Below are 27,341 nucleotides of genomic sequence, written 5' to 3' on the forward strand. Positions count from 1 at the left end.
TACATCAGCAGCAGCCTCATGCACTTGGTATTTACCATGTGTCTTGATTGCATCATTTTCTCTTTTCTTGATTTAACCTTATGTTGTTTTGTCCAGTAAAATGCTGTACGAGCTTGTAGCCTAGGAGCAACAGACTGTACCATATGTCGAGGTGTTTAGTAGGCTATACCATCCTGGTTTGTGTAAGTGCACTCTCTGGTGTTCACACAATGACAAAATTGCCTAATGATGCATTTCTCAGAATGTGTCTCCACTGTTCAACTATATATATGTGCACATCTGTATTAGAATCCAAGACCATTTATATACCCACACAGTTTACTATCAATAAGACTTTACTATTTACTGTCTTTAACAATTTTTTTTGCTATTTCAGGGAACTTTTGCCCAAGAAGATAAAGGTTGCAAAATCATACTGTTCAACTTTCTACTAGGTAGCATCAAACTCCAGACTTCCTTGCTGCCCACCAACCCTTAATTGTTATGGCATCTTTACCAAAACCTAACCGATTCTCTACATTGAAAGACCCACCCAAAGCCAAACCCCCAAACATCATATATGTCTCCAGATTTTTTAAAAATTATATTTTATTGAGCTGATTTTGCTGAAGAAATCTTACAGGCAAGAATGGGCTGGGAAAAAGTATTTGAAGTCATGAAAGGCAAACGACCTACATCCATGATTACTCTATTCAACAGAGCTATCATTTGGAATGGAAGGGCAGGTAAAGTGCTTCCCAGACAAGGTAAAGTTAAAGGAGTTCATTACCACAAAGCCCATATTATATGAAATTCTAAAGGGACTTATCTAAGAAAAAGAAGAAAATCAAAACTATGAACAGGAAAATGACAACAAACTCACAACTATCAACAATTGAACCTAAAAAACAAAAAACAAAAACAAAAACTAAACACACAAGTAGAACAGAATCACAGAAATGGAGAGCACATGGAGGGTTATAAGTGGGGAGGGGAGGAGGGATAATGGGGAAAAAGGTACAGAAAATAAGAAGCTTAACTGGTTAAGTACAAAATAGACAGGGGGAGGTTAAGAGGAGTATAAAAAATGGAGAAGTCAAGGAACTTGTATGTACAATCCATGGACATGAACTAAGAGGAGCGATGCTAGAAGGAGAAAGGTACAGGGCAGAGGGGGATAAAGGGGAGAAAAAAAGTGGGACAACTATAATAACATAATCAATAAAATATACTTAAAAATAAATAAATTAAAAAAAAGAAATAAAAAATTATGTTTTATTGATTATGCTATTACCATTGTCCCAATTTTGCTCCCTCTGTCCCCCTCCACCCAGCGCCCCCACTCCCTCAGGTCATCCCACACCATTGTCCATGTCTGTGGGTCATGTGTGTAAGTTCTTTGGCCAATCTGTTTCTTATACTGCACTTTACATCCCCATGGCTATTCTGTAACTCCCTATTTGTACTTCTCAATCCCCTCACCTCTTCACACATTCCCTGAGAGACCCCCCTCCCATAAACTGCCCTCCAGCTTTGAGATGCTGTTAGGACTTAATCTAGGTAGCTATGTCCATTATGGCTGTAAGGAATCAACTCAACTTTGCCTGGTCAACAGGCTGTTTTATTGGTAATTAGGGGGAGCCAGCACTTGGCAGTTATACATAAACCTGATCATACAGGTGTATCCTAGGGCTTTGTTTCTCAAAATGTACGGTCTGTTAGAATGCAGAGCCTTGGGCCCCATCCCAATCCTACAGATTCAGAATCTGCCCTTCAACAAGATGCCTGGGTGGTCCTAAAGTGTGCTGTTCTTAGCATTACCTGGGTTTCATAAAAAATGAGTGCAGACTGAAAGTTTATATTTAAAAAAAACATCTTTTTTTTAAAATTGAAGTTTATCTAGCAACAGAATACAGGAAAGATTTGGATTCAAGCCTCTACACAATTAGAACATTTTTTAGTTTTGTTTTAGACCAATCTTTCTTAAGAGGACAGGTGGGGCTTTTTTTAGTATTTAGTAGAACATTTCTACTGAATTTATTTACATTATTTTTAGAAACCCTGCCAGTGTTTCCTAGGAGAGACCTGCATAACAATATGTCATAATATCTGGAGCTCCAGGCTTGCATTTGGTAGATACAGTGCTGAATCCACAGGCATAGTGTGTACTCTACTCAGTGACACTGAGACAGCTGTTGATACGAGTTTTTTTAAAGGGTATTTTTATTAATTTATTTAAAATATTTTATTAAATAAAAATTGATATGTTAGGGTGACATTAATACTCTTATATAAGTCTCAGACGTTCGGCTTTAATTACATCACTTGTACATTCCATGTATGTTCACCACCCAAAGTCCAGCCTCTTTCTGCCACCATAAATTTGACCCCTTGTAGCCTCTCCATCCTTTTCCTACCCCTGCCCCTCAGGCAACCACCCTTTTGTTGTCTGTGTCTATGAGTTTGTTTGCTCCTTTGTTCCTTTCTGTTTGATAGCCCACATACGAGTGAAATCAAATGGTTCTCATCCTTTTCCATTTGAGTTATTTCACTTAACATAATATCTTTAAAATTCATTCATGTTGTCACACACAGCAATATTGCTGCTGCTTTTTTTTTTTTTTATTACTGAGTAGTATTCCATTGTGTATTACGCCACATCTTTATCCAGTCAGTGAATACACAGGTTGTTTCCATGTCTTGGCTATTGTAAATAATGGCGCAGTGAACAAAGGGGTATGTGATGTGGGGCGTGGGGGGAGTGCTGCGGGTCGCCGCTCCTCCCAGGTCCGGGCAGCAACTGCCACGTCGCGGGGAGCGTGGCGTTCCTGGATCTGAGGGTTACCATCCGGGGCCAGCTGAGATGGGAGCGGGGACTCTGAATCTCGCACAGCCGGTCCCGAGGGTGTCATGGGGGCGGGGGATAAACACGAGCTGTCACAAACACTCCTCCTTTTGCCAAGAGAAGGGACACGGCACATCCCCCTAGTGGGGAAGGCCCGGAGTCCCTTTGTTCAAAGGCTTTTATTGAAAGGGTTATCAGTGGGGCTAAGTAACAGGAATGCACAGGCTATCTCATTACATCAGTCTGTTAATGTTTACAGAGAACAGGTGATGCTTTGAAGAAAACAAATGGCAGGAACATATCGATTTCATGGGTCGAAGAGGAGACTAGTAAACAAGAGAGACAACTAAACATGAGAGCATAGTGAACACAAGAGTGTCCAAGGGTATAGGGTTAGGGTCTGTGAATAATGTAAATGTCCTTCCCAGCATGAGCTGGCTATAGCTTCTGAGGGAAGAACAAAGCACACTTTAAAGAATTTACTTTTAGGCCTGATTTCCCCTGGGAACCACCAGATCTGGTTTAGGACTGTCTCTGGTATTGTTTGAGCCTGAGCCAGGCGGGGGGAGGGAGCTGCCAAGAGACAAGGAGACTTCTTTTGGATAGAAGGAGGACTCCGGCCATATCCAAGCTGAGCTGAGGGGTGCGGGCCTTTTTGCCCTTTCTCCGTGTCCCCCAATTTCTTCCCTGCCTCCCATACCGATCGATGCCTGGCTTAGGTTGCTATCTCAGCACGAGATAACTTACCCGTTGTCAACAAACGATCGTAACAGGGCAAAGCAGAGGCAGGGGCTATGCCCTGCCAGGGGGGACAGGTTATGTCTCCTCAGGAGCCTGTTTCCCCAGGACCTCCCTGATTATTTCCAGCCTTGGGGGCCTCCAGCCTGTTGGCGGGGTTACGTTTCCTGAAACCAGGCAAGGCGTTTCCCAACAAGAGTACATATTTCTTTATGAATGAGTGTTTTCACATTTCTTTAGGAAACATCCAGAAGAGGAATTTTCTCTTCTGAGTTGCATCGTATGGTAGTTTTATTCATAACTTTTTGAGGAACCTTCATACTGTTTGCACTAATTCAGGTTTTCCACCATCAGTGTACAAGGGTTTCCTTTTCTCCACATACTCTCCAACAGGTTAGTTCTTGTCTTTTTGATAATAGTCATCTTAACAATGTAAGGTGGTATCTCATTGTAGTTTTGATTTGCATTTCCTTAATAACTAGCGATATTGAACATCTTTATATGTCTGTTGGCCATCTGTATATCTTTTTGGGAAAGTGTCTGTTCTGGTGTCTGATCATTTTTTAATCAGATTTTATTGTTGTTGTGCTGTGTGAGTTCTTTATGTATTTTAGATATTAGCCCCATCTTACTGGAGGTATTATTTGCAGATATATTTCCCCATTCAGTTGATTGTCTTTTTAAAAGTATTTTTAATCTGGATTTGTTTTTAGACCAAACTCTTTTATGGTCTTGTGTTAGCCCCTTTTTTGAAATCTGAGCCCCTTTGTACAGAGATTTCTGCTGATATATCAAAGAGATGTAATGGAAGGAATATGGTTTTTGAGGTCCGAAGATAGATTAAAATCACAGTTCTGCCACTGCCAGCCTCTGCGACTTGGGGCTATCCCCTTACCCTTGCTAAGCCTCACTTTTCTCATCCTAAAATAGGAAAAATGTTATTTGTGTATAAAAACTGGTTTGTGGATAAAGAGATCTAAAGTTTTTGATCAAAGTTCTATAAACCAACCATTGCACTTGCGGTCATTTATCTTAGAGACACTGCCAATATTCTCATATGACCAGGCGTTACAATGATGGATGTTACTGAATCAATTAATGTGCCACATCATTTTAATAGGGGTAGAAGAGGAAGGCCAGAATATCTAGAAATAATGGCTTATCAATCAAAAAGCTCTTTCCAATGGTGGTAAACATACATATAAATTGCCCAGTAAATCTCAGTTTAATTCTAGAAGAGCCAGATTCCCAACTATTACACTATTCAAATTTACCAAAAAGGACAAGACAATCTATCAGAGGAAGGAGGCTAGCTGGTTGCAACCAAATATTTAAAATTTTTATTTTATTTTTTAAGTTAAAAATTTTAATTTTTAAATTACAGTTGATGTTCAATATTGTATTAGTTTTAGGTGTACAATGTAGTGGTTACATTTATATAACCTATGAAGTGACGCCCCTGGTAAGTCTAGTATGCACCTGGTACCATATATAGTTATTAGAGCAACCAAATATTTTCAAAGATAATTGAAGTATCCACTCTTTTAGCAGTTTCCTTATGTCAAGAGTTTATGTTTATGTTACCATCCAAGGCAAATGTGAATGAACAATCAGTTACCCAATTTTCCTGCTATGTTATCTTACTGTCATCTATAAGAATGAAGCTTGGTGAGATTATGTACTGGGCACTTCCTAAATTACCTGAAAATGTCAAAAATACCTTATTAGAGTTTGTGACGTAACAAAAATACTATTGACATGTGGTTTATTCGCAAGAAGATCTTTGTAGTGGGCTAAATGGTGGCCCCTCAGAAGACATGCTCACATCTAAATCTCCAGAACCTCTAAATGTGACCATATTTGATAAAAGGGTCTTTGTAGATTTAATTAAGTTATGGATCTTAAAAATGAGATCATCTTAGATTGTCAGGATGAGCCTTGTACTTGGTGACAAGTGTTCTTAGACACACAGATAGGAAAACGCCATATGAAGAAAAGGCAAAGATTGACATGATGCTGCCACAAGCCCCGGCACACCTGGAGGCACCAGAAGCATGAAGAGCAAGGGAGGACTCTCTTCCAGGACTGTCAGAGAACACAACCCTACCGACATGTTGACTTTGGACTTCTGGGTGCCCAGAACTGTGAGAAAAATGAATTTCTATTGTTCTAAGCCACCCAGTTTGTGGTTCTCTGTTATAGTATCCTTTGGCAATCCATCTCATCCTTTTTCTGCAAAAAAGAGTTCAAGAGCGTAACAATTAGTAGAAAAAAATGAATGCAAGGAAGAAATTCTGAAACCTGTGAAGAAGAGCTTCTATTCTTCAAATATTAAAATAAAAAACAAACAAGAACACTATATCCATTGGAAATTGTTCAGCCAGGAGGGAGGGAAAGTCTGATTGGTCCATTTCTGAGGTCATTATTTTTTAAGTTTAATATTAATAAAGCATACTAAATTGACAGGAGAGGTGGTAGAAAAAGGAGCTGTTATACTGGTGCTACTTTTCTTTGCCAGAATTAAAGTGGTGGCCACACAGGAATTGAATGATGTGATGTAATTGAAGTATTTCTCTCAGAGGGAAGCAAGGAAGACCTCACAGAGGGTTGACGTCTATGCTGGATCTTAGAGCATGAGTAAGACCTCAGCAGAGAATAGAGTGATGTCTGGGCACTTGACTATTTCACAGGATATATAGCATGCACAAGGCCACGGAGATGGAAATGTGTATCATATACTTGGGAATACTAACTGGTCCCATGCGATGGGTCCCTTAAGTGCACAGGCAGTTATGGTAAAAAATAAATTAAGAAAAAGAGGTAGGGACTGGATTGAGATGCATCTGTTAAGCTTTTCTGGCAATCTAAAGCCATTAAAGAGAGGGAGTGCCGTGATTAGATTTATCAGACACGTAGATAAGAGAGCAGTCCTTCAACACTGGAACATTGGATGAGGTGCTGAGGATGCTGGGACAGTACAATCTGCCAGTGAGCCTGGGGCTTAAGAAAGGCCTTGTCCCTGCTTAGGTATTCCTGCCATCTGTTCTTAAAGACACTGAAACACTATTGCCTGTGGTTGGAGAAGGAGTAAGTAGTTGATGTATGCTGGGGTAAGCATGGTCTTTCTCTCTTAATAGAGAAAATAAGACACCCACACATGGAAAATAGTTCTGAACTGATACAAAGGTTAGCTATCACACACACACATACAGGCACCCACACCTTATGTATATTTGTAATATTTTTAAAATATCACTTTATTTTCCTTCCATGCTTAACATTTTTCAAAGATCCCCTGATCTAGCCATTGTTATCAAACTTTATTTAAGAATCACCCGGGGAGGTTGTTAAAAAATGTAGATTCCTAGGTCCTGCTTTTTGGAGTAGGGCCCAGAAATTCCTTCATTTATCAAGTCACCCTGTGCGTCTGAAGTAAGGAGCATTGGCTCACAGAGTCACAGGATTGAGCCCAAGGTTCCTAGCATGACATTCAAGGCTCTTTATCTGCCTTCAGTTTCCCAACGCCCCTTCAGGCCTGAAATGCATGCTTTTGTTTCACCAAACTCAGCACTTTCTTTTAAATCTATTTTGCTTTATTGTGCTTCCAATGTTTCTCTCCATCACTCTTCCACAGTGACCGTGTTCCTCACTGGCAAGTCCCCTCTCTGGGAAATGTCTCAGGCCAGACTCTCCTCAAGATCTCTCTTCCCTCAACACTGTAGCTACTTCCTTTTCACGCTCTGCCTCCTTGGAGTTTATCCAGGCATGCATTCTTGCTCATGGCATGTTACTTGCCATTATTTCTTTGTATATGTCTCTCTCTCATGGATCTGAAATCTTGATAGGGAGGGTTCACATATTTTAAATCTTTTTATGAGCATTGTTCAGCACAGTGCATGACATCTAGTCTGTGCCCAGGAATGATTGATGAGTGAGGATTGGGGAAGGTGGACCCACAGTCATAGGAAAAGTGATTAGAGAAATAACGTCTTTTCTGTACCTTGGCTGGAAGAACCACAACAGGCATTTCCTTCTTCTCTAAGTAGGAGGAATTACATAAAGAATTCCAGTCTTATGGCCTCAAGGAAGCATAAGGGCCCTTCATCCTTGCAGTGGGATCTCTTTGGGGGAATTGGGGAAGGGATATCCAGGAGCAGACCACTTCCCACTCAGAAGCTAATTACTTCTCTTAGTGATTTGGCATTAATGGCGGTGAAACAGGACTTCAGGATCAGAATGACCTTTCCGTCCCTGATCTCCCACTTCTGCAAATTCAAACTAAATTCTGTCTTCTCCAAAACAAGCTTCTCAATTCCTGATTTCCGTCACAGGTCCTTATGAGCTCTCATAGCATGTTTCCTTCCTTTTATTCCCCATTGTGTACCTGCCTCCTAAATTAGATTGTAAAATCAAGGCCTAGGGCCCTATATTCCTTTATCCTCATTTTTCCTCTCAAATAAGAATAGGAGAGGGTAAGAGGAGACTACTCTTTTCTGTTAATTTTGCATAACATAAGTGCTCATTGAACATTTCTTTGGGGGGAATTATGTGCAGCATTTTGTGTTATATTCGTCTGATTCTAGCCTTAGGAATGACCATTGTTGTGTAAAGCTGGACTTGTTACTAAATCAGACTATGAAGGATTATTAGTATTAATGGTTTTGTTACCAGACCATTTCCACTTGGGGGCGCTGCCCCGGCCCCTGCATGGCCCAGGACCCTGTGCATGTCTGGCAACCTCCGGGGTCTTGACTTTGCAGGAAAATCTCAAGACATGAGTCCAGGTGAAAGTAAGTTTATTAGAGCTTGGGATAGGGAGGCAGAGGAAGGACAGGGGGCAGGTTCAAGGGGTGAGCCTGAGACGAGCTGCCATGGCCCGCTGTTCCCCTGGGGGCAAGTCTTGCTGGGACTCGTAGAGCTTAGGATAGAAGAAGCGAAGGACACGCCCGAGGAAAAGGAGGTGCCGGTGTGCTCGCAGGAGAATCGGCACTGGTGGCCCTGGTGTTCTTTGTCCTGAGGATTTTATCTGTTTTCTGTGGCTGGGGGTTGGGGTCCCAGAGGAGGATTCAGCAGAATATTTGTTAGCTTTTTAGGTGTATCATTTAATGTGCTGTTGTATCAAGATGAATGTATTGTGGGGTCAGGGGTTATTCTCTGGTTAGTTTCATCTCTATCTTGGATTAGTCTGGCTCTAATTGGCCTTTTTGTTATCTATCTCCCAGACTAGGGTGATTTAAAATACTTGCACTTAGATATTATTGGTTAAGGGGGATAGAGTCTTGTGCTTTATTAGCTGACTGTTAGTTGCTCAGCTATTCCAGCCGTTCTGTTCAGCCATTTGTCTCAGTTTCCTCATTCCACTTGCCAGGGAACTTTCTAGTTTCTTACTAACCTGCCTCAGTTTGTTTACTGCTACTTTGGGCAGAAGAGGTACAAAGAATTACTAAGCCAAGGAATGTGCTACCAATGAAAGTTACTACTGGTGAGCCTGTGGAAATCCGTACTTAAAATAGTGTCAAATGGAGATGATTCCTGGCACAAATGGGGTGGATTATAGGGTCTTTATGAATAATGATATCCATGGAATTGCTACTGCTGGTGTTTAATTATTAATACAAGAAAGTGGAGCAAAGGGACTTAGACATTCAGCTTAGTAAATTGGGGAACATAAATCTGCTTACTTAGCCAGGAAGTGACAGCTTCACACCCCAGGGGATTACAGCGGTGCTCCACCAGGGAAATTGACACTTCTTTCTTCTCCCCTCCAGTATGGGATTGATGTGGGGGCACAGGGGGAGGTGCTGGGCCATGGAGCCCTGCCAATCTAACTGGGGGAGCAAGTGGGCTATTAAAAGCCTGTGAAAGCTTGGAAATGGATTGGTTCTTTTGAAAAGGCACCTGGTCTGCCCTAAACTCAAACTAATATAATCCCAGGGGAACAAAGAAACAGACTCTCTCTCTCTCCTTCTCTCTCTCTCTCTCCCCTCGTCTCTCGCCTAATGCCATTGACCTGCTTTGACACCATGTACTCATACATCCTCTCTCTATAGTCACATGACCGATGGCTGTGCAGACTCCACATGCGGGCTTCAGGTGGGAGCCTGAATACCTCAGTACAGCAATGATCGCAGGCAGGATAACAAGCTAAACTAGCCAAATGCTAGACTGGACTGGACTGGACTTGAATATAGAGCAGAAACACTGGATACTGGCTTTTGCCTTGGCAATGCTAAGGACAAGATCGGAGCTTTTCCATGGCCAGACAGACAGAGATGGGACATTGGGAAGTCAGGAGGGGAATACCCTTAGTTTTACGTCATCAATAAAGCTTACCACAGAACCCCACCCACTCATGTGGGTCTCAAAAAATTCTTTTTCTTGTGACACCACAAGAACTTGTTTTCTACTGGTAACAGTATGAGTTTAGGACTACTGATTATACTCTGAGTCTCTTCCAGTCTTTCTGGAACATTCTTCTTATTTCTTTGTCTCTGCTCTTTGTTGTTTTTCTGGTAACATTCCTTCAGAGCCTTCTCTATTTCTCCTCAACCTTCCTGAGCGCATATAGCTTTTTCCTTCAGCTTCATTTAGCCTATTCTTCAGCTTACCTAAAAAATACTGGAAAATACTTACTGAATAAATTAGTTAGGGACTGCATGAATATTTGTTTCCTGTTGTTATCATTTTGGGTCTTAGTTCTTTATGTTAACACTTAACTGCTTCCTTCACCCACAAGGATTGTATCTCACCCTTCTTTGTGGTTTCACAGTACCTAGTCCAGCAATGCACAAAGCAATTCATAACAATTGCTTGTCATGTGAGAGAACAATAAGTCAGACCCACCTGGGTAGGTGGTTCTTATTAGATATGAACATACAGCCTTGGTGCTATCAGACTGGTTCTCTTGGACACTTGATCGCCTTGATTCTGCTCAAAAGCAGAGCTGGGGCTCCTGCCCAACCCAACGCATTTATCTTTTATATTTAAGTAACTAAGAACAGAGGGGCTAGAAGAAATGAAGGCCTATCCACTAGATTAGAACAGTAACATTTATGGGCCTTTACAAGAATACATTCTATAAAAAACTGGCTTTGTAAGTACTAAAGGTCCCACATGCCCTGCTAGGAATTTTGATTCTCTGTTCTCTTCAAGCAAAGATGTGACTTATAGATTTAGATATTTAGTCATAGACAATGGCTAACACAAACACGTTGTACTGAAAAAGAGCAGCTTGGCAATTAAAACACTTGACACCTGGCTTTGGGCCATTTATTCTGGGTCTCTAAAATCAGGGTATGTGACAAGATTTCTAGAGTCATTTCAAGTTTGAACATTGCGTGATTCTAAGTCATCCTTGTTTTAGTGTGACCTTCATTCTATGTGGGTTTCCTTTGATGTGGCAGTGGAAGCAGTGCGTGCGAAGTTTGACCCTAGATGTCAGATACCGGGGTATGCACGCCAGGTTCAGTCATTTGCTGACTGCGTGACCTCAGACAAGTAGTCTAACTTTTTGTTTTGTTTGTTTATTGTGTTTATAAGTTCGGGATAATAACATCTACTTTATAGAGTTGCTGTGTATATAAAAATGCTTTACTTATATAAATTTTATATATATTCATATAGAATTATATCTAGAAATTATATATATTCATTCATTGGAACTGTGGTTGGCACAGAGTAAATATTCAATAGATGTTAGCTGTTACTTTAGCAGGTTTGCTTAAGCTAAGCTTACTGTGAGTTGGCATTCCTTGAGTCCACGCCAGCTGCTCTGTGTAAAAGGAGGGAGTAACATGGAACATGGTCTTAAATTGAATTGAAGAACGTTGTGGCTGCTTTGAAATTATGATCTTTATTTCATAGTTTTAAGCCATATTGAAACATCAGTTTCAGCACACAAAAAAACCCAGCCATGTGTTCCTTCACTTTTTTTTTTGACTCACCTCTATTTCTTGCAGAATCCACATAAGTTCCGTGGCTCCTCCAAACCCAACACACAACCCCCATCCCACTTCTCTGCCTTGCTTGCTTCTTAGCTCTTGCGCTGTACAGCATACAAAGTATTTTTTACTTTTTTAACTTGCCAGTTGATTCCTCTACAATGTTATGCTTCATTAGGGCCAGGAACTGTTTTGGATTTTGCTTGGTCCCTAACACTTAGAACAGTGCTTGGTATTTTACAGGTAATCCACAAATATTTGCTGGATAAATTAAGTCTGGTATTTATGTATATTTAACTCATCAAAATTTCTCTTTGGTGATTTTAGATTTTACTCGTATGATATTGGGAAAAGACTAGACAACAATGCCTGAAGAAAACTGACCAGTTTCATGTCTCCTCAGGGCCCTCGCACTTACTGTTCTTGCTGCCTGGCACACTCCCCAGATAGCATACGTCTCTCTCCCTCCCTTTGTTGAAAGCCTTTCTCAGAGCCTCTATATAAAAGAGCATATCTATTAACTTCCTTTAGAGCCTCCGCACCAACACTATTTGTAATCTTTCTCTGTTGATTTTTTTCCATACTACTTATCCCATCTAATTTACTTATATTTACTTGTTTATTTATTGATGTTTCTCTTCCTTCACCATGATGTCGGGGACTAACCCTATTTTACTTTCTAGTCATACTTAGAACAATGTCTGATACTCAATATATATTTGTGAATGTCAGAACATGTGAAAAAAATGGCACTATTATATTTTCTTTAAATAATTGTTACCCCTTATTATAAATAGCATCTTGTTCACTCAATAAAATTATTATTAAAATAAGTGAGAAACATCCAAAATTTTATTATACAAGTAGAATCACACACTTGGTAACCTGACAGTGTTTCCATTACAGACTTTTATATGTGCCTGTTATATCCTGTTTTCAAAATTCAGTTATAGACAAGTTGTATATGTAGTTTTTGTACTTTACTTCTCTCCCCCATTACAGGTTATTGTACTATAGATGTTGACCATTTTGCTTTTAAAATCAGGATGGTGTATTGCCAAAGCAACCTTAAAGAACAATTCAAAAGCTATTTTGTGTATTCTCTGCCATTTTTTCATGAATTTAAATTCTTTTTTATCCATGGACTACATGGTACATATAAGGTAGAAGCATATCTTGTTTTATTGCACGTTACTTTCTTGCACTTCATAGATATTATGGTTTTTACAAACTGTAGGTTTGTGGCAACCCTGTATTGAGCGAGTCTGTTGGTGCCATTTTTCTAATCGCATTTGCTCACTTCTGTCTCCATGTCACATTTTTGTAATTCTCACAATATTTCAAACTTTTTCATGATTGTTATACTTGTTATGGTGATCTGTGATCAGTGGTCTTTGATGTTATTATTGTAAGTGTTTTGAATGACCATGAACTGCAACAGTATAAGATAGCAAACTTAATTGGTAAATGTTTATTATGACAGGTCCACCAGTTGTTCCCATGTCTCTCTCTCTCTTCTCAATTCTCCCTATTTCCCAAGACATAACAATATTGAAATTAGGCCATTTAAGAACCTTACAATGGCCTCTAAGTGTTCATGTAAAACAAGAAAAGTTGCATGTTTTTCACTTTAAATCTAAATCTAGAAATGACTAAGCATAGTGAGGAAGGAATGTCAAAAGCCAAAATAAGCTAAAAGCTAGGCCTCTACCTTTAGCCAAGTTGTGAATTCAAAGAAAGAGTTCTTGAACAAAATTTAAAGTGTATTTCAACAAACACACAAAAGATAAGAAAGTAAAACACACATTGCTGATGTGGAGAAAATTTTAGTGTTCTGGGTAGAAGATCAAACCAGTCACAATATTCTCTTAAGCCAAAGCTCGATCCAGAGCAAGGCCCTAATACTCTCCAATTCTGTGAAGGCTGAGAGAGGTGAGAAAGCTGCAGAAGGAAAGTCTGAGGCTAGCAGAGGTTGGTTCATGAGGTTGAGGGAAAGTTGTCTCCATAACATAAGAGTGTAAGGTGAAGCAGCAAGTGCTGATGCAGAAGCTACAGAAAGTTATCCAGAAGATCTAGCTAAGAAAATTAATGAAAGTGCTGCACTAAATAGATTTTCAATGTTGACGGGACAGCCTTAAGTTGGAAGAAAGTTTTATAGGTAGAGAGAAGTTAACTCCTGTCTTCAAAGCTTCAAAGGATAGTCTGACTCCTTTGTTAGGGAATAATGTGACTGATGACTAAAAGTTGAAATATCCTAGGGCCCTTAAGAATTATGCTAAATCTACTCTGCCTGTGCTCTATAAGTGAACAACAAAATCTGGATGACATCTGTTTACAACATGGTTTACTGAATACTTTAAGCCCCCTGTTGAGACCTACTATTCAGGAAAATATTTTTTTCAAAATATTACTGTCCATTTACAATGCATGTGGTCACTCAAGAGCTTTGATAGAGATGTACAATGAGATTAATGTTGTTTTCATGCTAACACAACACCTATTCTGTAGCTCCATGGATCAAAGAGTAATTTTGACTTTTTAAGAGATAATTTCATAAGGCTATAGCTACCATAGATCTGATGTCTCTGATGTATCTGGGGAAAGCAAATTGAAAACCTCTGAAAAAGAATTCACTATTCTAAGTGCTGTGAAGAACATTGATGATTCATGGGAACAGATCAAAATACCAACATTAACACGAGTTTGGAAGGAGTGGATTTTAACCCTCATAGATTCATTTGAGGGAAGGAAGGCTTCAGTGGAGGAAGTAGCTGTAAATGTGGTGGAAATAGCAAGAGAACTAGAGTTAGAAGTGGAGCCTTAAGACATGACTGAATTGGTGCAATCTCATGATAAAACTTGAACTCATGAAGAGTTGTCTTTTATAGATGAAGAAAATAGTTTACTGAGATGGCATCTATTCCTGGTGAAGATGCTTTAAAGATTGTTGAAATTATAAAAAAGGATTTAGACTATTACATAAATGTAGTTGATAAGGAAGGATTTGAGAAGATTGACTCCAATTTTGAAAGAAGTTCTACTGTGGATAGAATGCTATCAAATATCACATGATACGGAGAAATCGTTCATGAAAGGAAGAGTCAAGTAATGTGCCAAACTTTATTGTTGTCTTATTTTAAGAAATTACCACAGTCACTCCAACCTTCAGCAGCCGCCACTTTGACCAGTCAGCAGCCATTAACACTGAGGCAAGACTCTTCACTAGCAAAAAGATCACGACTCCCTGAAGGGTCAGATGATATTTAGCATATTTTAGCAGTACAGTGTTTTTAAATTAAGGCATGTACATTGTTCTTTCATGTTGCACTGCTGGGCGGCTAGATGGGGCGTGTTACCGCTGGGGAGCGCCGCAGAGAGCGTGGCACTCCCCGAACCTGAGGGAAACCGGCGGGGGCCTACTGAGGTGGGAGCAGGGCTCTGAATCCCGCAGAGCCTGTCCCGGGGTTGTCATGGATGAGGAGGATAAACAAAACGTTGCAGACACTTTTCTGTTTGCCGGGAGAGCAGACAGGGGCACTTCCCTCTTATTGGAGGAGGCCGTGGTACATCCCTCCAGTGGGGAAGGCCCCGTTGCCCTTTGTTCCAAGGCTTTTATTGAAAATCTTATCTGTGGGGCTAGGTAACGGGAATCCATACGTTATCTCATTACATTAGTATGTTAAGTTTCACAGAGAATATATGCTTTTAAGAAAACAAGTGACAGGAATTCACTGATTGACATGGGTCCGAGAGGAGACCAGTCTAAACAAAAGAGAATGAAGACAAGGGCAAGCGCCTTAATGATAAAGGGTAAGGGGTGCAAATAATGTGAAGGTCCTTCTCAGCATGAGCTGACCAGAAATCCGAGGGAAGAACAAAGCACACTTCAAAGAAATTACTTTTAGGCCTGACTTCCCTGGCAACCGCCAGACCTGATTTAGAGCTGACTCCTGCACTGTTTCAAGACAGCAAGTGCGGGGAGGGAACCACCAAGAGATAAGGAGACTGCTTCTCGGCTGCAATGAGGACCCTGGCTGTGTTCAAGCCAAGCTGAGAGGTGCGGGGGCCTTTTTGCCCCTTCTCTGTGTCCCCCTGTTTCTTGTCTGCTGCCTGTATGGGTTGATGCCTGGCTTAGGTTGCCCTCCCCTGAGGAGTCTTACCCGTCATTGACAGGGACCATCACAAGGCAAAGCAGAGAGGCAGGAGCTACACCCTTGCCGGTGGGGGTCGGGGGGAGAGGGACAGGTCATGTCTCCTCAGGAGCCTGTTTCTCCAAGGCCTCTTGATTATTTCCAGCCTTGAGGTCCTCCAGCCTGTTGGCAGGGTTATAACTCCTGAAACCAGGTAGGACATTTCCCAACACTTTCAGATACAATGCTATTGTACACTTAATAGAATATAGTATAGTGTAAATATAACTTTCACATGCACTGGGAAACCAAAAAATTTGTGTGATTTGCTTATTGTGATATTCACGTCATTGTAGTGGGCTGCAACCAAACTCACTGTATCTCTGAGGTAATGCCTCTAGATACATAGTTCTAGAAAAGAGACTAAGAAAGAGAGATTTGCTTCTTTTTCTTTCACTAGGAACTTCTCCCTACAACACTTATCCCATTTACAGGGCAACACTCATCCTTTGGATTTCATGTCTTCATGCCTTCCCATTAACAAATAGCATTGCAATTAACTACCTGTTTGCTTCTCCTCTCCTCTGGATTATAAACTCCCTAATGGCCATGATCCTGTCCACTGCACCATGGTATGCTTAACACATACCACAAGGCATGAAATATGTGATACTCAGATGATTTTTGTTAAATTAATGAATGAAAGACTATCACGAACATGCATCAGTTTATTTCTTAGATGCTCATTTCCTTGGAGTTTTTCTGTATCCAGTTTCTACTATGCATTAAAATATGGAAAACAAGAATTAATTTTAATGCTTTTGGCACCTCAAAGAGAGCAGAAGAGCTCCTCCCACAGAAATTGACAATGCCCTGTGGTGAAAAGAACACTGGATTTACAGTCAGATGTAGCCCCATCTCTCCTATGGGTGCTTGGGAGGTAGCTGATGATCGCGGTGTTGGCTATTTATGGAGTACTTACTAAATACTCAGAGCTTACTACGTAGAGTGCTATCTTAATCCTCCCCAGCACCCTACTGGGTAAGTATTCTTATTTACATATTACATATGGAAAAACTGAGGTATGAAGATTTTAAGGAATTTGCTAAGAGGCAAAGCTGGGATTGGGATAACACAATCTTACATTTCTGTACCTCGGTTTCCTTTTCATTAAAATGAAGGTAATGGGCCATAAGATCTTTGAATTTAATTCTGTTCGAAATAATTCTGTAAGGCTTTACACATGGGGATCCTACCATGACTTTGCAGGATGTTTAGGTTACTTGAGGTAACCATGAAAATTAAGGTTGGGTGCCCTGGAGAGCTGCCATTCTCAGGGCTGCAGACAGTTTTTCTTTCTTTCTTTTTTTGGCTTCTTTATTTTTGTTTTTTAGGGCATGAAGGTGGAATCCATTGAGACAAAGGAACCGATATCTGTTCCTTAAAGGAAGGATAAATACTTCCATTTTTATCACTTTTAAAGAGCGATTATCAAGTCCTGACGATATTCAAGAAATAAGAATAACACCCACCCCACAAGGCTCTCCTGAGATCCAAAAAGATAATGCTTGGGAACGCTCCTATAACTTGTCAAATTCTATATAAATGCAAGGAATTATTAGTATTGTTTTATAATATTGATTCACAGTTAGAAGCCAGGAGACTGGTTTTTCCACTTGATTTCCATGCAAATTGCAGTTGCGAAGCTGAACATTCTCTTTGCTCAGATCAGTGCCTGTGACAATTAAAGGGCAAGATACCGCAGCTTTGCTTTAGCCTTTCTAAGGTCAAAACACAACATTCTCACAAACTTTTAGGACGTTTGGTCTCTAGCCAGAGTTCCCAGGCCCACCTTGTCATTACATTTTCCATTAAATTTCTTTAACCAGTGAAAAATAAAAAATATAAATAGGGCAAAATTCCTGCTGGTTTAACTTAAAATGCTGTTTGACTAGTGACTTTAGAATTCCACTTGATTCAAGGCTTCTCATACCAATCCTTATCACCCATCTTTGTGGAAAAGCAGGATACATTCCTGAATTTCTCCTGCTCTTATTTCTGGCTTCCTGGGTCTCTGAACTTGTGTTATACACATTTTTTAAAAAATTTGGATGACCCATTGCTGAGTCACACAGAATGGCGGTCATAAAGTGGTCTAGTGAATCAAGAACAGAGAATATTTAAAATTGGCTAGAAAACATCAATTTCTTTGTTTATTGGCTTATTTATTCAATGAGTATTTATTTTTTCGACCTCCCATTATATGAGGAACACGGTTGGGGATATGGAATAAGGGATTATCTCATGGGGCACACCAAGGCTGCTTGCAGGCCCTGGGGAGTTGGAGGAAACACAGCAATTTTTTTTTAATCATTGATGTTGAGTAACTGCTCAGAAGGTCACCAGCATCCACCACCCTAGTCATAATTACAGAACCCTGGAAGACAAAATACCTATCTGGCTCCCTTTCCAGAATATTTCCCATGAGTTAGCTTCTGTGGGTTCTTCCTGTAGTTCTTAAAAATGTTTTTATGGGTTAGACTGTATCTTAAGCAGGAGAACTTGCAAGTTTACATGCTTACAGTAGGACTTCCTAGCTAAATGTAGAGAATAAAGATGAACAAGCTGATTGTTGTGTTGTGGATGGGCTACTTTTCATGGAAGCAAAGGGTAGAATAAGTTGAGAATATATTGATCTTAATTACTTGGAAACAAATTAGAAATTTTCTTGCCTTTTACTATTTACCACTGTAGGTATAAAATAAATTAGGAAAATGTGCTCATATGTGTTTCTTCATAAGTGGTGGTGGAAAAAAATGCCAATGATGAGATCTCTTGGTTTTCAAAGAGAAAAAATGAGGAATTGGATGCCACTGAGTATGACTGAGGCTCTTCAGAAGGTATTGTCCATGAAGTCTGGCATGATTAGATGTGGAAGGAATTCTAGAGGTGTTTGTTCTACCTTTTGGCATTGCACTAAGTAGCTGTGACCTTGAACAAGTCACTTACCATCTTTGCTTCCTTCTTTAGCACTTAATATTTAGCTGTTTATGGAGGCAGCAATGTACTTGGTGTTCACTTGTAGAGTGACATTAATATGCACTTTGTCAATGACTTAGAATTGGTATCAATAGATCTGGATTTGAAAATCCTTTGAGGCATTTATAAGCCTCATGCATCTCAGAATAAAAGACTGCAAATCAATGAAGGAAATTCTTGCCTCATTTAAGCCTGGACTTATAACAATGATAAAGTCTTTCACTAAATGAATAGCAAAGTGGAGCAAGATTCAACTGGTGATTTTCATCATAGCAGGTCTGACTGTGCAAAGAAATGGAAACACAGGGAAACAGAACTGTGAGCTTATGACCCAGTCAAACAAAAATCTCTTTAACTTCCTGTCATTTGCAATGTCTCCTTACTGATACAGACCTTATACATCTTTTCCTTCCTCCCCTTCCATCTTTATGAAGCAACTAATAGGAGCTATGAAAGGTGCTGGGGTGTAATTTAGGCTGGGCTACACTAAGAATGTATTCTACAGCAGCGCTACACCATTGTCACCTTAGTCAGGATAGAAGTTTATTTCTCTGGTCTCATATGATGGCTCTGTTTTGCAACTATGAGAGGAATGCAGGATCTTTTCTTTTTATTTTCTCTGCCATCCCTGCAATGTTGCCCTCATCCAGGTGGTTCAAGATGATCAGCCACCATACCTGCATACCATACAGCAGAGCAGAGGAATGTGGGTGTGAAGGATAGGCCTCTTCCCTTTGAGGACTAAACTGAGAGGCTGCACACATAGTTCTGATTATATCCCCTGGGAAATGTCATCTTCATATTGGGCTGTCTTGTACACAGGGATTCTATCACTCTGGGAGAAAAGGGGAGAATGAGTATCAGGGATAGGAAGAAATCTCTGTCTGTGGTGTAAAATATCTGTGGTGTAAAAATGAAAGCTCTTGGTTCTTTCCTAAAAGTTGCTTACTTTGGTGGAAGAAAACAGAAGTGTCAGTAGGAAAGTAAGCGTAATTTTTTGCAACACTGTGCTGGTAATTAACCCAACACTTTTACCATCTAATTTCTTTTATTCCCTTACTACCTTTTGTTCTCCTTTTCCTCTGCCAAAACTGTGCTTTCCTCAACTGTTAAAACACAAAATTCAACCGAGCAATTTTTAAATATCTTATTGCAAGTCCCTTCTTGCTTGCAATGTTCTGAGAAATCAGCTGATAGTCCTATGGGAACTCTTCTGTAGGTAACTCTGCTTTTCTCTTGCTGCTTTTAAGGTTCTCTCTTTATCTTTAAATTTTGGCATTTTAATTATGACATGCTTTGGTATGGTCTTCTTTGGGTCCAACTTGTTTGGGACTCTGTATTTCCCAGACTTGTATGTCTATTTCCTTTGTCAAATTAGGGGAGATTTCCTTCATTATTTTTTCAAATAATTTTTCAACTTCTTGCTCTTCCTCTTCTCCTTCTGGCTTCCCTATGATTCGATTGTTGGCACTTTTGGAAATGTCCCAGAGGCTTCTTATACTATCCTCATTTTTTGGAATTCTTGTTTCTTCTTTCTGTTCTGGTTGAATGTTTATGTTCCAAATCATTGATTTGAATCCCAGCTTCCTTCCATACACTGTTAGTTCCCTGTAGATTTTTCTTTATTTAACTTAGTATAATCTTTGTTTCTTCCTTTGTTGCTGTACTGAGTTTTTTGAGCATCTTGATAACCAGTGTTTTGAACTCTGCATCTGATAGGTTGGCTATCCCTGTTTCATTTAGTTCTTTCTCTGGAGTTTTGTTATGTCCTTTCATTTGGGCCGTGTTTCTTTGTCTCCTCAATTTGACTGGTCCCCTGTGTTTGTTTCTGCGTATTAGGTAGAGCTTCTTTGACTCTCTGTCTTAGTAGTGTGGTGTTTTACAAACAAGGCACCTGTAAATTGTGTGGGGCAGAGCCTTAGGTACTTGCCTGGTGGGCCAACATGCTTCACCGCTTTATGGCTCTGTGTGGGGGGAGGAGTTGGAGAGGGGACAATGCTGCTGCCTGGCTTCTGGAGATTTGCCTGACTCTTGCCATGTTTCCAGTCACTTCACCCACTTCCCATATGTGACTGGTGCTTTCCCAGCAGCTTCCCTGGTGATAAATACACCAACAGTGGGTGGATTTGAGTACGTTCTACGTCTGCGTGGGCCGTTTAAGTGGTAAAAATCTGGCAGTTCTTCTGGCAAGAAACATTCAAAATAATTAAAAGCAAGGGCCTACAACCTAGATTACTCTATCCAGCAAAGCTATCATTTAGAATGGAAGGGCAGATAAAGTGCTTCCCATACAAGGTAAAGCTAAAGGAGTTCATCATTACCAAGCCATTATTATCGGAAATGTGAAAGGACTTATTAAGGAAAAAGAAGATCAAAAAACCATGAACATTAAAAAAGCAGTAAATTCACAACTATTAACAACTGAATCTAAAAAAAAGAAAAAATAAAAAAAGAGAAACCAAACTAGGCAACCAACTAGAAATGGAACAGAATCGTAAGTAGGGAGATCATTTGGGGAGCTATCACCTGGGAGGGGGAAGGTGGGAAAGGGGGAAATGGTGCAGGGATTAAGAAGCATAATTGGTAGGTACAAAATAGGCAGGGGGATGTTAAGAATGGTATATGAAATGGAGAAACCAAAGAACTTATGCCCATGACCCATGGACATGAACTAAGGTGGGGCTTGCTAGAGGGAAGTGGGGTACCGGGTGGAGGGGGGCAAAGGGGAAAAATATGGGACAACTATAATAGTATAATCAATAAAATATTCTTGAGAAAAGATCTTAGTGGCTCTATTCAATGATTTATAAATTTGGCAGCACCCAATCTAGCAGACAGAAAGGAGCTCTGAGGAGATCTACAAGATGAAAGATTTGTATAGGCAGAAAGGAGCAGGAACAAGGAAGTTGTAACAGGCAAAAAAGTGGGTTGGTGATTGCAAGGATGCTTCCCATTAGGGCACGGCTGAGGTCTCCCAGGCTGGATACCTAACTATCAGGACATTTCTGGTGGACTGGTTTAAGACTCCATTTCTGGCAGAGCTGAAACTGCAATTAAATCCTGGCTGGGTGACATGGAGCTTAGCATAAGTAACTCCTTTTTGGGCCTGTTGTCTTGTTTTTAACACTCTTTTACCTAAAACCCAAAATAACTGCACTCCTCCCCCTCAAAAAAACCCTACCTCATATCCTCTTGATCCTTCTCCCCTCTGCTTAATCCCCTGTTTTTCTTTCTTTATGACCTCTCTCAGCTGTACCTGATGCTGCTGACAAACTCTCTCCTTGTCTTCTCTGTTCATGTCACATTTTGTTTCTCTACCTCTCTTACTTCCCTTTTTTTCTTTGCTGGCTTCTCCTCCATCCTCTTAAATGTCAGAATTCCCCTGCACCAGGACTCTGCCTGGTCCTCCTGTCTTTCCACATCTCTCTTGGAATTGTATCCACCATTTGGTCCCAGTCATCACTTCAAAGCAAATCAATCACACATCTCTATTGAAGGGGACAGAGTTTGCCAAACCAAAATACGCCTCTTTGGTATATTGACTAAGCTAGTTAGTTTTAAGAAACAAAAGACTCAAGACAAACCTTTGACCTTTCCCTAACTCCCTAAAAGAATTCAGACAGAGGACCTGTTCCAGGAAGGGAGATATCATCACAGGTAACTGGTTCAGTATGAACTAGTGCATGATAGGAAGATAGCAAGCAAGGCTGGTTTGATCAAAGGCCTCTGTGTCCCATTGTTTTAAGATGCTCCAAGAAACATTGGTTTGCTAAACATTAACTCTTCATCTCCTTGTAAATTGCTTTCTTGCCCTGTGAAGTACCAACCTCTCCTGCTACTGCTTCACTTAGTTTAAGGTGGTATATGAGCCTTAACTGACCAACCTGCCTTGTCCTGGGGCCTCATGTTCTTTTGGAACCCCTATGTGTACATATATGATAAGTTTGGTTGTTTTCTCCTATCAATCTGTCTTGTGTTAATTTGATTATTAGTCCAGCCAGAAGAACTTAGAAAAGTAGGAAAAAAATTTATTTTTCTGCCTCCACAATTTTAGCGAGGCAGCCAGAAGGGAAGGAAATTTATTGGTTGGAACCCTACACATTCCCTTTAGGTTGCAGCAAATGAAATCCTGGGGCATCTAACACAGGCTGGAAGAAGGCAAGGGTCTTACTGTGTAAGCACACCCTCAGATCTCTGTCTGTGGGATCTAGTGGAAGCAAAATGTGTGAGAATTTTTTCCTTTCTAAATTTAGATTGGCAAGAAAAAATATTGGTAAAACTAGTTTCTTGGGCAAATGTGACTGTAGTAAAGACTTGGTTTGAATCTCTTATTTTCTGTTGATCTCATTCCTTCCAGGGATGGTCATTGTCTCTGCCAGCTGGAGGATGCGCATGCGTCTGGTGGGCTGTGGATCCAAGCTTAGGGAACCTAAACCTTATTCTGTTTAAAAGGGAGGAAAATACGTGGTTCCCTGTGTTTTGGAACAGCCATTTAAAGGCAGAGCCCCACATCTTTCTAAACTAGTATGGAGTGAGCTTTTGTATCTGTGAGGGATGTATCTTTCACATTCTCTTGTGGAAGCCTCTTGCTTCCTTAGTTAGACCATAAAAGTATTATTGGGTTGAGTCACTGTAGATCTTACTATTAATGGCCAGACAATGGATCCTTTGAATTGGTAAAACTTCTAAGTTAAAAATTTTTTTGAAGAAAGCTCTCATATTGGTATAATGACTAGCCATTAAAACTCCCTTAATAAGATAGAAGGACAGAAATTAGAACAAAAATCAAAGTCTACCCAGACCCATTCTTATTTGCCATTAGATATTTATAGATACAAAAGATCAGGGCATTGAAAGTATAATTATCCAGCACTTAAGAAAAACAAAAGAAGATAAAAGTGGGAAAAATCCTGCTAAAGACAACCTAAAAGGTTCTTTCCTTCAAGTTTTTAATGAAAGTTGTGTATAAGATTGCATTATTCTTGCATCTTCTCAGTTGTTTCTTCCTTGTATTTGCCCTTTTCCTTTCCCGCTTGGTGAGATTTGGCTTTATATTCAAGAGTATTTTTGCGGTCTTTGTCCAGTTTTAGTCTAGTGATAACCGCCTTGCTGGGGTGAATGCTCACAGGAACAGTTGTACCGTTAGCTTTCTCCCGCTGCACTCGTTCAGTATAGATGACGTGTTTGTTCCTGTAAACCTGGACTACTTTGACAATTTGCCGCCTTTTGTGATGTCCTCCCACAACCTGAACTTCAAGATCCTTTTGGATGTGCATGGATCGAACATTGTACTTCTGTCTCACCTTTTTGGAAAGAGGAGAAGACGTAACTTTTCTGTGAATGTGGGAAGGCGCATTGACATGCCTTTTATGGTTCTTGTTCTGGTCAGAAGTCACAAAGGGACTGAACTTCATTTTGACTGCTGGTGCCTTGGCGATGGCCGCAAAAGGGAAGAGCGGCAACCTAAAACTGTTATGTCTGAAGGACTTTGCTGGGTCATGAAGCTGGGAGCCCCAAAATGTAGCCAGCCAGAAGTTTGGGCCAAACCCATTTTCAGCTAGGGTCCCACCAAACCACTGCTGGCCCTCAGGAAGATTATAACCCCCGTCCTTGGTCTAAGGCCAATAGAAGAGCCATAATTAAAGAAATTTTTTTTTTTTACACCAGGGAGGGTCCTTGAAGGTTTATTCATATTTCCTGAGCTCAGGGAAAGAGGGAAATAAAGTTCACATTGTCCCTTCCTTCCCAGTCCAGGCAAATTGGCTATTGATCCTTTTTCTCCCAGGGACAGCTGTGTATGCCTGTGTTTTAGGACTTGGCATTAGCTTTCTGTCTGCCTGGGTCATGTTCTTTCGACCGTCAGAGGGAATGACTCTGGAAGGTAAAAACCTTTGCACTTCATCAAGCTCATGAAATTGTTTAGCACTGCTAGAAATAATTACTGTTTGTCCTAGCTGAAACCTGAAAGGATATTTTAAAAGAATTTAATAGCTCCACGATCAGAAATTTGGCAAAATTGGAAGTTCACTTTTCAAAGTCTGATACAAAAGTTTTTAAGTCTCCTTGGCAATTCCCAGGCCCTTTTGTGGATGATCAGGATTGTAAACAGCCCACAACTGCCTGAGACAAAATAAATCAAAGGAAAAAAAAAAAAATGAGAACCGAGAGCTTTCTGAAAGCACAAGCTGCTGAAAAATCTCCCATGCCCAAGTCTAGTCCCCCACTCACCCAGCTTCTGTAAAAATTGTTTGTCAAATGAACTGATCATGACTCTAATTTTAATTACTTTTTGTTTTAAATATTGCTGACTTTCAAAAATCTTTTGTTTTCCACATATAAGAAAACTTGAGCATTTTGGTATAATATACAGCTGTGAGCAGAACTGTAACATTTATTTTTTCCTTCCTACTTAGTCCCTCCAGAATTTAGAACATTCCGTGAATATTATTTTCATGGCAATGTAATTATTTGCATAAGTTCAGTAAGAGTCAGTTTTTCCTTATAGCAAGACACAATTGTAAAGTGATTGTGTACCAAGGCTTTGACGGGAATGTTGAGTGTGAGAGGTGTGCATAGAATCAAATATGACCTGACAGCTTTAAGGGATGAAGGTGAACTTATGGAAGCCTCTTGGAAATATTGGCCTGGTACCTTCCTTACAGGGTTCCCAACAGCTTTACCAGGTGAGTAAGAAAGGTCACTTCCTGGCAGGTATAGGAATATCAGGATATTTTAAGAACCCCAAGAAGAGACAAATTATTCCAAATCTAAGTGTACTGTAGGCAAAATCTGATAGTAAGTATGCAGCTTGCCCTTGTAGCCTTGAGATGCTGTTAAAAGTTTAACCTGACCCAGGCTGGGTAGCTTATTTGGTTAGGCTGTTGTCTGATAGGTCAAGGTTGTGAGTTCCAATAAATCAATGTCTCTCTCTCTCTCTCTCTCCTTTCCTCTCTTTCTCTAAAATCAATAAATTAAAAAAAAATTAAAAAAACTTTAACCTGGAGATTCCTTATGAAAAATTTCAGCAAAGTAGATTTAAAGAGCCTATATGATCAATAGTTATTCTTGCTGTACTTAAATAATCAGGCCAAACTTATTAAAACTAGACTTATTTTGCAAATAAATTAGTCTTGACTGGGCTATGTTTGGTAAAACTAAGGGTCATTTAGAGAAGAAAAATTACATTTCAATAGTAACTATAATACATACTTGTGGATATTAGACTCTAGTTCAGTTAGTTGCCTTTGAGGTTTTGTTTTTCACCTGAAAACTGGACTGGATCCTGAATTTTCCTAGTTTTCTCAAATACTTGGCTGCAGTGCTTCAAGCTAACCTTTTCATTTTTTTCCTCTCCTTTGACTTGGAATTACTGAGAACTCAAAATGCTTTTTTTTTTTTTTTTTTCCTGGAAGTCCTGCACCCTGCAGCTTGATGATCTGACGTTAATGTCAAGAAATGACCACAACAACTCGTGCTTAGACAACCTCCATGCCTGATGTTGTGTGAGCCACTTAAAAGGTTTCCCCGACACCTGATGACATCATTAGAGACATTTCAACTGCAATGAATAGGTCAAGCCTAACATCTAGAAACCTGGCAGCCCTCCAGGCTCAGAAACCATGCTTTTAATTTGACCTAAACTTTAACCTTTGTTTGTTTCAATAGAAATGGTCTCTTATTAAATACCTGATTGCTTGCTTACGCAAGAGAGACCTACTTTGCGGGGCCTGCGTGCATCACCGCCTCCTGAAATGAGACAAAATTGTTTAACGGAACTGATCTGCCTTCAGGACGAAGTGCTTGTTCAATAAAATATGGAACAATCTACTTACCAACTTAGCTTCTGGACTGTAAAACTTCTTATTTAAACTTAAAAAGATTGACAGAAATTTTTATTTTTCTACCCTCACATTATACATAGAGCAAAAATTATGACTATAAACCAAAATCTCATGGACTTCAGCTTCATGTGTTCTGCTGTCTGTGGTATATTTCTATCAAGATTCTCTTAAAGCACCTAACTTTACACTAGTCAAACTCATCTTGCCCATGCCTTCTACAAATCCAACTTTCTACTTTTCTCATTACCACTCAGAAACTGGCTCCTGGTTTGAACCCCCTGTGTATGTCATTGGAACAATTTGCTTTTTAAAATTTTTTTAAATTATTACTTGAAAGTTTTTCTAATTTTACATTTCACTTAAATTTTTATTTTAAATATCTTTATTGAGGTATAATCGACATACAATAAACTGTACACATTTAAAGTGTACAATCTGATAAACTTGGCTGTATGTATACATATATGCGACCATCGCCACAGTTACGACAACGACCATACCCATCACCCCCAAAAGGCCCCTGGTGTTCCTTTGTAATCATCCCCACTTCTCCCTCCCGCCTCCCTCCCCCTCCCCTGCCACCCCACCATCCCCAAACACACTGATGTGCTTTCTGTCACTAGGGATCAATTTGTTTTGTCTATAGTTTTATAAAAATTAAGTTATGCAGTATGAACTTTTTATACAACATAGTGATAAGACATTTATATAACTTATGATGTGATCATCTGATAAATCTAGTACCCGTCTGACACCATACATAGTTATTATAGTATTATTGGCGATATTCTCTATGCTAACCTTTACATATCAGTGACTTTTTTGTAAC

The 27,341-nt window shown here is 39.9% G+C and overlaps 1 protein-coding gene across 1 annotated transcript; it reads right to left on the minus strand.

The window, feature by feature from the left end:
* Positions 1–23,647: 23,647 nt before the first annotated feature.
* Positions 23,648–24,121, minus strand: LOC129084732 (60S ribosomal protein L26-like). The gene has a single exon (XM_054590929.1). The coding sequence runs from the start codon at positions 24,083–24,085 to the stop codon at positions 23,648–23,650; it is 438 nt and encodes a 145-aa protein (XP_054446904.1). The 5' UTR covers positions 24,086–24,121.
* Positions 24,122–27,341: the final 3,220 nt, after the last annotated feature.

This window comes from Pteronotus mesoamericanus, unplaced genomic scaffold, assembly GCF_021234165.1.
Source record: "Pteronotus mesoamericanus isolate MK-2021 breed Mesoamerican mustached bat unplaced genomic scaffold, CSHL_Meso_final scaffold_21, whole genome shotgun sequence".
NCBI lineage: Eukaryota > Metazoa > Chordata > Mammalia > Chiroptera > Mormoopidae > Pteronotus > Pteronotus mesoamericanus.